Below are 12,498 nucleotides of genomic sequence, written 5' to 3'. Positions count from 1 at the left end.
CGGGACACAGCCAGGTGAATTCTGTAAACTGGTTTAACAAAACCTAAAACCTCAGTCTGATATACCATACATCATTGCAGGTTTTCTTCAGGTACTAATGTCCACACAACTATTCTATTAATGTCTATCCACAAGTTAAAAGTTCAAAATGTGTGTCTTAGAAATTCCATTTAAATAACTGCACAGCTATATGAAGCAATATCATGAGAGGTAGTGAATATCAGCACTGCTGTGATTCAGTCGATCATCACAGCGGTGCTGATCTCCAGAACAAACATCTCGACCTCGAGTGTGATATTACTTTTATACAGTAAAACATGTAACAGAAATACAAGGAGAAAATAGAGGTAAAAATGAACACATTTTTACTCCACCAACTCAATTAGTTCTGCAACTTAACTAAAACAAAACTGTTGCCAAGCAACCCAAACATTCTATCCTACTGCACTCTTGCTACTCTGTTCGTGTCCACATGGTTACCACAGAGCAGCTCCTTTGTAGTATCAACATTTGTTTATCATGAAACCAGATACTTCAGAGTTTGTTGTGATTTATGAAGAAAAAAACACAGCTAACCAGCTGCATCTTTTTAATGACGGTGCAGGCCCATGTTCTGGGTTAACACCATCATATATGTAGTGCAGGTTTATAAAAAGGACTGACTCCATTACTATTCCATCCACCAGATGGGTGTGGTTTGCAGGATGTAGTAGTGGATGCTCTGGAGTGATTTGTGACAGCATAGGGAAGCTGTATGTATTATTTTGACTTTGACATGTTTGTGGGGAAAACTTGCCCATGTGCCACCATTTTGTCTTGGTCACTGTTTAGGGGCTGTAGGTGTAATACATTTATAACAGAATACAGACCCTCCCCTGTAAGTAGAATTTTGTTGTTGGACATAATATAGATTTATGCACTATTAATGTTCTACACTATAAAGATATAAATGTTCATTTTCTCAGGCTTATCCACAAAACAACGAGATTACCAGATGCAGGCCAAATAAAAGGAAACATCAAACACTCCGTCTGAGACAGAATGGACGGCTTTAATCCGAGTCAGCAGACATCTCCTTTAGGGAGATTCTAAATAAAAACATTTCCTACTAATTCATTCAAAGCCAACAACCTTTTAAACAAATCAAATACATGTTAGTGCAGATTGTTGTTGAAATATGACATCTCTCATTGCAATGTTGTGGACTTTGTTGATCATTCCTTTAGTACAGATTCCCACTCCTCACATGTAGGGATGGGCTGCAGCCGCTGTGACATCAAAGGATTAATGGATATAGATAATCGAGGTCTGATTTTGTAAAGAACACATAAATCATATGAATTGCTTCGCATCTTTATTTAGAAGTTGTACATAGATAAAAGTAACATTTGATATGTGTCTTGCCTCCTGCTGCAGGTAAAGACTCAGCTTCATGTCTGTCTCAACAGACTTCTCTTCCTCGCTCTAATCCCCATCATCCCCGTCATCCAGCAAGAACTCACTGATCTCCTCTCGCATGTGAGACCTACAGAACAACACAACACACGTTAGAAGACTGAGGACAAGAGAGCACTGTGGGCTTTCTTTCATTTCAGTGTCTGATCTTATTGTATACCTTAGATGTGTGGTTTCAATAAATGACAGACTAGAGAGTTCACATGATTTTTCTAATAGCTGTAGCTTTTTAGTTTACTCTTTATTTTTGTGAAATGGTTAACATGTCCCCTCTTAATCTTCTATCCGTTACAAGATCCAGAAATGTGGAGCTGTGTTTCAGCTGAATGATATTTGACTACCCATACAACAGGCTGCTAGATATAAAGGCTTGTTTTAGCATCACAGGATAATTAAAAGAGTTGAAACTAAGAGTTCAATATTTCTATTCAAACAATCTGTTGGGCCCACAGTCTACGTATGACATGATCAGAAAACACCAGAATCATACATATTGCATTATACTTTGCATGACTGATCAGAAGTTTTGTGAAGTAAATATGTTAATCTCTTGACCTCCTTTGCCTCCTCTGCGCCTCTGACAGGATGTAGAGTGGGAGATGATCAGGTGATGACTAGATGTACAACAGATGAAAGGGAAAAGCCAAAGGAACAAAAAGAAGGTCCAACGTTTATTGAAATGTTGAATTAAGTAGTTGACAACAAACACAAATGTTTTTCTCAGTATTCTCATGAGTTTTCACTTACCAAGTCTTTGACGGTCAGCTTGCAGCTGTAACACAACAGGCTCTTCAGATTTGGTGTCTCTGTTACCCTACGACAGAAATACACAGAAAGCAGAGTCACAAAGGAAAACACTGTAGACGATAACAGTTTTTTGATCTGACAGCAGATTTATTTATTGAATCCCTGGGTAGGGCATGTTGGCTGTGCGTTCTGTTGACACCATGATGTTGCCTATAAGCAGGGGAGTCCTCCTGCTGTCCACAGGTTATGTATGTTCCGCCGCACTGAGGCAGTAAGCTGTGAAAGCATCATCAAGTAGCTTATTGTTGGCTGAAGATGCAGCTCTCATAGGATCAACATGTAGAATCAGGACGACCTCTAAATGTGAGGTTCTCTGGAGTTCCCAGCATGCCTTATGTTTTGCTGTGGGATGCAGCACTCAGTCCTCTTTCAACAGGCTTTAAGAAATAATCCTCATAATGTCGTGCCAAAGGAGCAGCCCAAGTGGAGGACAATCAATGCAGAAATGATTGTGGCCCTGCTGTCCTCATTTACAGATCTCACATTTACCTTATCTAGGAGGGACTTGCTCGATTGCTGAGCAACAAACTACCCACATTTGAGCACTATTTTCCATGACACACCAGTGTTCTTTGCTGTATATTAGAGATAGCATTTTTTTGCAAGTAGTGTTCCCATAGCTAACACTGGCTCACCTCCTCGGGGCCAGATAGTGAGAGGGCCACATTTCTCAAGGCTGCCTAACGGTCCAATTTAGCTGCTGATGAAGTCAGGAAGGAATATGGTTTCTGCTGTTCAAGCCTGAGTCAAGCAAACTCACAGAGCGGAGTCTCTGGATAATACAGACATTATATACACACTAAAGGTTAGATATGTGATTAGCTTGAGCAGGTCTCTGCTGGGGGTGACAGGCTGATGCTTGAACCTGGTGGGCGCTGGGTTGAGCAGCATAACAGCAATACGTCAGTTACAGCACGATTATAAAACTTTACTACAGTTATGAACCCACAATAATAAGACTCCGCTGTACTTATGTTCACTGCTTATAAGCAAACATAGAAAAAACTAAAGTGACTAAACTAAGGGAACCAGTATAAAAAAAACCCCAGAAAGATGGAAAGTATTCAACTAAAACTCCAGATGTGGCTAAATCCTGATCCTTTGTTTGATCCTGTGTGCATGTAACATGCCGTTTAAAGTTAAGAGCATCAATCACTGAACACGTACTTGTCAGAAGAACAGCAGCCTCCACCACTTGCTGCTCTCCCACAATCCTCTCCTCCTCCAGAGGAACAGCACTGTCCAGTGGGAGCATTTGATTCAGGCACAAATTGAGCTTGATTGGAAACAAAGGAAACTGATGTTATTAACATCTGGAAACTGAGTTTAGATTCAATCATGAGCCTCTGGTGAGCTGCTTGATGTATTTAAACAGTCCAGACACTCAGGTAGGAAACATTTTACACTGAATGATGACAACTCTGCACTCTGTAATTATAATGATGTTTTATAACTCAATTACATTATAAAAGTTCTGTTTTTTTAAATTTAAATAACATTTTACATCTACCAAGAGAAGCCAATAAGTATTCAGAGTAAACTGTTTTACTGCCCCGATGACAGCTGCTCATATTTCTGAACTTTCTTCTTATCTTGACTGAGAAAAGGACCCTCGAAGTCCTCAAAGTCAAAATGACTATTCTATGGACAAACAATAACTACAGTGAATACTTGAAGTATGAATAGAAACAGCATTCATTGATTGAGAGTATACTGAACCTTGGTTTGGTCTTGGGAGTTCAGCATTGGTCTTCCCTGAAGATTTAATTTGGGAGAGCTGCTCTGAGATCAGAGTCATGTTAAAGGCGGACGCTTGATCTGAAAAAAGGATGAACATGGCAATTAGAAAATGAAAGAACAAGACTAGTTTAAAATAGTGAAAAGGATTGTGAAATCCTTTGTATTCCAACACTCACCAACAGCAGAATCCAGGGCACACATGCAGAGCAAACATCTGTCACCATGGTCACCTGTGGACGAGCTCTTGCATGCTGTCTGCAGCTTCTCACCGGTCCTATAACATAGCAAGATTTCTTTTTGACATTACAAAGGCTTCCAAACCTGTTAAGCATTTGTTCAATGTTTTTATTACAATTCTTCAGTGTAAACTTCTGGTCAAGACAAATATCCAATTAAGTTGTGGGATAGCGATAGACTATGTGGTGGCTAGAAATCCTCAGACTGGCTTTAATATTCATTGATCATCATGCACCTGTGTGAAAAACAATGGTATTATTCATAGTAAGCTGTTATAACATATGTACAGGTAGAAGATCCCTGTTCAAACTGGATAATACCAGCCTAAGCAAGTGGTTAGTAGAAAGTCTAAAGGCGAAGATGACATTTCCCAAAAGGTGGCATGAGGTTTCAAATGAAGCATGACACCTAGACTCAGAAATGGTAAACTGACTCTTCAGTAAAAGACTGACTAGATTAACCAATTCTAAAGGATTAGGAGGAGATATGTTACTTTATAAAAGATGGTTTGAAGCAATTTGACATTATTTTCAAGTTTATTGTTGTGTTTGGCTTGAATGGATACAATTCACCCTTTATGCACTGAACATGTATGATATCTCCAGCCGTTTTCTTTTCTTGTGCTCTCTTTTGGGAAATTACAGACTGAGGAAATATCCCTGTTAGATAAGAAGACGGCAGTATTTTACAGAGGCTGTAATATGCTGCTTAATCGACTACAGTTTAGAAATGTTCTGAAGTGTATTCAGACCAAACAGCTGATCTGTCCTGTAATGTTCACTCTAGGGCTGGAAAATATATTTTCAAACAAGATATAGGGTAACACAATATCGTTAATATCGATATAGCTTAAGTTGCATTAAAATAACGTTATAGAGGTGCCAGGTCACTTTATTTCTCATCTCACTGATGATGACTGACTGTCTGCTCCTCCTCTCTCTCTCTTTTATTGTATTTAAGGAACACTTTTATTTTATAATATTACTTTTTAAATTCACAAACAGGTAGTTTATGTTTCCATGTGTTTTCACTGTTAATAAAATACATATTGATATATATCGAGTATCGCCATTCAGCTAAACAATATCGAGATATGAGCTTTGGTCCATATCGTCCAGCCCTAGTTCACTCTATGTCTTTTATTTGACCAGAATAATCAAATTGAAATAAATAGTTGATCACAGATCTAGAGTTCCTGCCGACCTGTAGATGATGCTGACAGTAGAGGGAAAGTCTGCCTGCAGCCTGGTGACGAAGCCCTCAGTCAGACGCTGGATACTGGCCTTTTCTGATGTCTATGAAACGGATAAAAACACACTGAATGCAACAAACTGGGGATGAACTGGATTTGAGTTTTCTTGTGTAAACAAAGTAGACACATTAACACAGAACAGGGACACATTAATGTTTGTTAGATTACAGAAAGTACCAAAAAAGACCATCTTTAACTACTAACTTCAAAAGGCAGCTTCTTACTTCCAGCACAATCTGATCATATTTGAAGTCATTCTTTAGAGCAGAGTTTTAAAAAAAAGAATCAAACTGGGTGGAAACATGAAGATTTTGAGCAGCTGGTGAGGTCAGCATCTCTTTGTCTCCACAAGGCAGGAAACTTTTGGAAAGACTCTTTTAAGATCAACGGCCTCAATCATACAACAGTGAGCAGAATGTACTAGAATATGAACCAACATGGTCAATGTAATGCACAAAGAATAATCTCTGTGTTCTAAAAACGATCTTATGAACAGCTGCAGGTAAATTCCTTCTATAATTCAGAGCATGGAATGGTGTACAAACGGATCTACATCATTTCCCACCTTGCACTCTTACCGCCAGAAATGTTTAATGCATGATTGTTGATGCATTAAAATGAGCCTGTTTCCTGACCACAGTAGAAGTGGTTTAAAACACTTTGAGCAACTGCAGTAAAAGTTCCTGCTTAGTTTCATTTTTTTTTTTAACATGAGTCTTGCAGCAGAATAAGGAAAACTTAAAAGTCTTTTCTCACTGTCATCTACATCATTTAGATCTATCCATCTTCTATATCTACGACTTTCAATCTTACCTTGGTTTCCAGGCTTGGATTGAAAACAGAGGCAACGTTGAACAAATGGTTGTAGAGACCAATTTCTTTAGCAGAGTAGTCCCTCATTGGCCTCACTAAAATGATGTCCCCATACCTGGAGTCTGAGAAACCCTGCAAACACACACACACACACACACACACACACACACACACACACACACACACACACACACACACACACACACACACACACACACACACACACACACACACACACACACACACACACACACACACACACACACACACACACACACACACACACACACACACACACACACACACACACACACACACGTCATGTTTGCCATAGAAGAACTGTTTCATTATACATCGAACAAGATGGAATATTGAAGATGGAATATCTCATATACTTATTTCTCCTGCTTTCAGTAAATGCAATGTTGTACTTGTCTCACTGTCAAGCATCTCCTCACACTCACTCACACTCACACACCTACACACACCTACACACACACACACACGTACACACACACTCACTGTGTCCTGAGCCAGCTGCGCTCCTCTGCCCAGTGATACGTTGGTGAGCAGTTTGACAGCCAGTCTGGTGCAGTTGTCTCCCAGCATCAGCTTACTGTAGCCTTCAGTGCGAGCTGTGTGCACCAGCAGATGCTGCCTTCAAGGACAATGCACAGTGATGTCAGGATGGTTGAAAGTAAGCAAATCTAAAATACAGACTGTGCTTTATGAAAACAACAGTTTCATGATTGGTAAGACCTAAATGGTAAATGGACTTCAGCTTGTATAGCACTTTTCTAGTCTTATGACTACACAATGCACTTCTTATAACGCAGGTCACACCTACACATTCACACACTGATGGCAGAGGTCGCCATGTAAAGTTCTACAATTCTTAATGTAGACTTCAAATTCTTAAAGACGTAATGACGGCTGAGCTTTGTCACGCCACTGTTGCTGAAATGCAATCAAAAGGGCTTCAGAGGCATCATAAAGACAGATGGGAGTCAGGTACTGTAGAAGCAATGAGACATGGAGCATGGACCTCTCTGTCCTACCTCAATGTGTTAAGTAGATCCTCTTTAGCTGTCAGCGTCTTAGCAGAGAGCATCAGCTGCTGCAGTGACTGTGTGTGGGGTTCTTGAACATCAGGTAGTGATGGTTCCTTCTGTTCTCCGTGTGTCAAACAGCTACTGCTGTTTCTCTGAATGAAGTGATCCACAGCTGCTTTGTACTCACTGGCCGGTCGCTCTGAGGCTGACGGGCCTGTAGCCTGTAAAACTGAAGTGGGAAGGTCCAGAACCTGAAAGAAGTTTGGTGAACACATTCAGTTATTACATCATATATGTGTTCTGTTACTGTGACTCAGAGATTGAGCTGGTTATATGTAGACATGAGACTGGTATGTTAAAGGTTATGAAGTGCAGGTTTGAGATGGGATTCAAACTCCACTCAGTCTCACTTTGCTCGACCTATAACAACACCATGTTTTAGTGCTGTGCAGCACCTGAGAAAAGTCTGACTGAAACGAATCCTCTTTCCTCTTTACACTAAGGGAAGGAACGCTCTGGGCTGCTGGATTTTCTTTAAACTGAGCAATAATGTCTGAATCACAGCAAGATAAAACAAAACACGTGGTTTTGAAGATGTGTTTTTCCTGGGTGTTACCATTCAGAGTAATGTTGACCCATGAAGTTTCAGTGAACTTTGGTTGTGTATAGAAAACAATCGGGGTGTTGGCATTGTATCCCAACTCTAACTTCATGTTCCCATTTCAGCCGACTAGTCTAACAATAATAATGACCAGTGGGTAGAAGGATGGATTTCTGCAATCAATTATCCACATAAAATACATTTCAAAATATTAGCCATAGCCTCCCAAGGCTAATATGACTGACAGATGACAGCTGATGTGATCTGAGACACGTTAAAACTAAAAAAGGATTTGGCTTTATGTGGGTCTATCAGAACGTTTTAAAACCTAAATCACAGAGAGCGAATGGATCGTTACATTGGCCCATGTCACTCTCTGGGTTAAACATGTTAGATGTTAGTTCAGCTCAGACGGAAGAAGACCGTGTCAGACTCAACATCGGTTATGAGAGGCTTGTGAGATGGATTTTGAACTGAAGGTGAATTTGTATAATTTTCTTGCCTTCTTTCCTTTTCTTGTCATATTCAATTCATAGATGAAATGTGAGACTGACGCTGTCCTGTAAATGATGACAAAATGTTTATAAATAACTATAGAAAGACAACATTTAGTCAGTCATGTTTGGACTTGACGAAATGCTTGCTGTCAATGTGTCAGAGTTATCTGATTACACAAAACACATAATATGTTTTGACTTATAATGTAGAAAGGCGTCTCTCTTGTTTAGACCTGCATGGTGAAGGGATCTGAGGATCAGTGAATCATAGAACACAGACATGTGAGGTTAATGTTCATTTGTTGTCAGCGTGTATGTTGCTTACTTGGAGGCTGAGCAAAATAGGACAATCATTTCTACGCACGTATTTTGAGTCAGACTAGACGAATCTGCATTTTGTGAATTTCATGCCAAGTATTGAACTGCTGAGTAAAGGGAAACCCTTCAGGTGTCCACACTGACCTGCTCCAGAGGCACAATGTGGAAGGGCAAACCAGCAGCTTTGAAAACAGCGCACAGCTCAGCCACAGTCCTCTGCCTCTCCTCCACAGACTGACCTATAGCGCCTCCCTCTGGAAAGACAAAACACAACAACTGTTCAATATCGACATGGAAACCAATCAACTCAGTTTAAGAGTGATACTTGTCATGTTATTTACCATCAATGTAGACAATTCCAGGTAAGAATCGCAACTTGTTGTGAGCATTCTGACTCAAACCCTGAGAGGAAGAAAGGTCGTTAGTCTCTTAAGCATTGAAAAAAACAAAACACAAGGTTATGATGCAGCTACAGTTTTATAAAGAATCTTGACTGATTCTAGAGATTTAAGTTTCATCATCTTCTATTATCATTTCATGTTTACAATTTTGGTACTTTGGTCCATATTTCAAAAGGATCATTTGACCTAACATGGTAGGTCACTGACTCTAACATTAAGACATTTTAGTGTTGATGATCACACTGGAAAAAACAGTTGCCGTGACAACATAACATGGCCATGACAGATGTTCTCCACAGGGAAAATCAGACATCCTATTTCAATGTTTCTCTATGTTTGTGCACTCTCCCTCATAGGGACTACATAGATGGACTTTGAGACAAACAGATGAACCTCTTGGACTTGTCTGAGCATTGAGCAGGAAGAAGGACCTCCAGAGACAGCCAGCAGCACCTACAACCAGAGAACCTGTGTTAAATACTCATTATTCTGTTTATATATAGAAATCAGAAAATGACTCGCTGTAGGTCTCTAGTGTTGTGCAATGACAAGTAAGAGTGATCCGTAATAGACATTAAAAAAGTAAAAACAGGTCACACAGGTCTTACTTTCTCAGCAGGGAAAATGATCCTGTTTTTGCCCAGCATGGCTCTGAACTTATGGATGAAGTATTCCTTGAAACATTCCCTAACACGGACAGAGAATGGATGTTAGAAAAAGCAACTAAAAAGACAGTTCATGTCTTCTTAAGGCATGAAAACAATGTATGGCACTTTCTTCCAGCTACACATCCAACTGATCAGATATATGAAATACAGAAAGAGAAAACTAATAAGGATAGAGCGCAAAAAAACTCAACAGTGGTTATATTTATTTACACTGCAGAGAGACATGCTTATATAAGAGACAGGCCATCATTCATTGTGCTAGTGTGTGTGTGTGTGTGTGTGTGTGTGTGTGTGTGTGTGTGTGTGTGTGTGTTTGCCATGATCGTCTGACTGATCCACCAGGCATGTGAGAGGGTTCAGCCTGTCTGTAAATAAGAAGTCCTTTGGGTGTCATAATTTGTCGTCATGCTGGATTGAGACTAGATTCTGTCTGAACATCACACCTTTCCTTGGATATAACTAGACTCGACTAGACTCTGCACCAACAGTGATGTATGAGGTCTGTCTCTGAGAAAAAGTGTTTTAAAGAAATTGATTCAAAATAAGAGAGTGAAGGCTGCCTTCATCATTCCTGATTTCCTCCTTTTTGATAATTGCACATGATGATATTTGAGTGAGAAAAAGGTCTGTTCGATAATCACTTTTTTGTTGTTGTTGATAATATTGTTGTTGTTGTTGTTGTATGTTTTTCTAATCACTCCCAAGATACTCATCACTACCTGCATAGTTGTTTCAGTATGAAAGAGAGAGCCATCATATTTTCACTTTCTATCAATAACTTCATGTGTTATTAAAAACATTATTATAAATGTAATCAGAGCAGAAAAACATGGAATCTAAGACACTCTTGTGTTTTAATGTTTCATAAAAACAGGTGGAAGAGTTCATTCATGAATGCCATCAGAATTCTTACACAATTTAAGCTCAAAGCTCAAAGTCTGATTCACATGCACAACACTCATTATGTTTCTCAATGTTAATATATTACACAATCCAACACGTGTTCAGAACAGACAGTACTGCATGTCTCACCTGCAGTATGCGTGTCTCACCTGCAGTATGCATGTCTTACCTGCAGTATGTGTGTCTCACCTGCAGTACTGCATGTCTCACCTGCAGTATGCGTGTCTTACCTGCAGTATGTGTCTCACCTGCAGTATGTGTGTCTCACCTGCAGTATGTGTGTCTCACCTGCAGTATGCATGTCTCACCTGCAGTACTGCATGTCTTACCTGCAGTATGCGTGTCTCACCTGCAGTATGCATGTCTCACCTGCATGTTTCACCTGCAGTGCTGCATGTCTCACCTGCAGTATGCATGTCTCACCTGCATGTCTCACCTGCAGTACTGCATGTCTCACCTGCAGTACTGCATGTCTCACCTGCAGTATGCATGTCTCACCTGCAGTACTGCATGTCTCACCTGCAGTACTGCATGTCTCACCTGCAGTATGCATGTCTTACCTGCAGTACTGCATGTCTCACCTGCAGTACTGCATGTCTCACCTGCAGTACTGCATGTCTCACCTGCATGTCTCACCTGCAGTATGCGTGTCTCACCTGCAGTACTGCATGTCTTACCTGCAGTATGCGTCTCCTGCTTTGATGACCACAGCTGCTGTCCCCTCTTTGCATTTGACACATTTTTTGGAGACACTAACATGTGAAGCAAAAGACATCATTCAAACTGTTAGGTATTGATTCACATTAAAGTAATTCATTTCAATAAAGGCTTGACTGTAGATATGTTTTTTTATTATTATTTTTTCGCAACAATAATGGAAATGATCTGAAGTAACATTTGATTCGTTTTAAATCATTCTTTTGTCATTTCAGTGATGACCAGATTGTCTTCTGTACTTTGTTCATGAATCTCAGAATTATTTTTTTCCTGTGCTCAATAGTCTCAGGACTGACTAAAGAAAATGAGATCATTTGGTCAGTTTACACCTGACAGTCAGGTCGGTGGTCTCGTGACACCGAGCAGACCCACCTGGGCACCGCCGCGCGCTCCAGCTGCTCATCGTACTCTTCCTCCACCTGGCACATCGGGAAGACTAATACTTATCCACTTCTTCTACTTCTACCTAGTCGCTGGTGATGGTTGAGACTTCTCACTTCACTTCTCAAAGCAAGTTACACGAACTTCTTTTAACGATGAGATCAAATTGTTATATAATGGCCTCCCGTTTCTCTGAGATGTCATTGGCTACTCTATGCTTCGCTATAATGTCATTACATATAACTTCATTTGTATTTTTTTATCAGTATCAACCGAGCTGAAGCTAGATACTCGTGTCTGGTGTAATCGGTTCTAAACATTGGCTCGCTTTGATGACGTAGAAATCTTCTTGACGTTGTAGGGCGGTAACGACAAATAACAAATTATGCCTTACCGCCACCTAGTGGTGGGAAGTGTGGATCCAAATGGAAAAGCAGTGAGTTATTATAGTCTCTCAATGATTTTATCAATGATTTTATAAACTACTTTTCATCAATAACTTTTCTGCACTCTTGTTTAGCACTTTGAACTGCAATTTAATTTATCTGAAAGGTGCTGTATAAATAAAGTTTGATTGATTGATTAAGATTTACTTTATTGATCCCGCAAGGGGAAGTGCAGTTTTTACACTCTGTAGTCATGAACACACACATAGG

At 39.9% G+C, this 12,498-nt stretch overlaps 1 protein-coding gene across 2 annotated transcripts; it reads right to left on the bottom strand.

Moving 5' to 3' along the window:
- Positions 1 to 1,337: 1,337 nt before the first annotated feature.
- Positions 1,338 to 12,145, bottom strand: ctu2 (cytosolic thiouridylase subunit 2 homolog (S. pombe)). Of its 2 annotated transcripts, none has more exons than XM_061040543.1 (16): positions 11,834 to 12,145; positions 11,422 to 11,496; positions 9,782 to 9,860; positions 9,567 to 9,626; positions 9,114 to 9,174; positions 8,917 to 9,026; positions 7,363 to 7,607; positions 6,827 to 6,962; positions 6,305 to 6,436; positions 5,443 to 5,534; positions 4,179 to 4,276; positions 3,977 to 4,080; positions 3,430 to 3,500; positions 2,203 to 2,269; positions 2,011 to 2,069; positions 1,338 to 1,525 (listed from the first exon to the last, which is right to left on the bottom strand). In XM_061040543.1, exons 1-16 carry the CDS (start codon positions 11,887 to 11,889, stop codon positions 1,465 to 1,467), a joined length of 1,506 nt encoding a protein of 501 aa, XP_060896526.1. In that variant the 5' UTR covers positions 11,890 to 12,145; the 3' UTR covers positions 1,338 to 1,464. The 2 variants fall into 2 exon arrangements, with proteins under 2 accessions (XP_060896526.1, XP_060896525.1); XM_061040542.1 differs by having other exon boundaries at positions 3,430 to 3,538; positions 3,982 to 4,080.
- Between the last annotated feature and the right edge of the window lie 353 nt (positions 12,146 to 12,498).

This window comes from Labrus mixtus, chromosome 6 (genome assembly GCF_963584025.1).
Source record: "Labrus mixtus chromosome 6, fLabMix1.1, whole genome shotgun sequence".
Taxonomy (NCBI): Eukaryota; Metazoa; Chordata; class Actinopteri; order Labriformes; family Labridae; genus Labrus; species Labrus mixtus.
The sequence above is the reverse complement of the archived record's forward strand: the minus strand, read 5'-3'. Positions and strand labels throughout refer to the sequence as shown.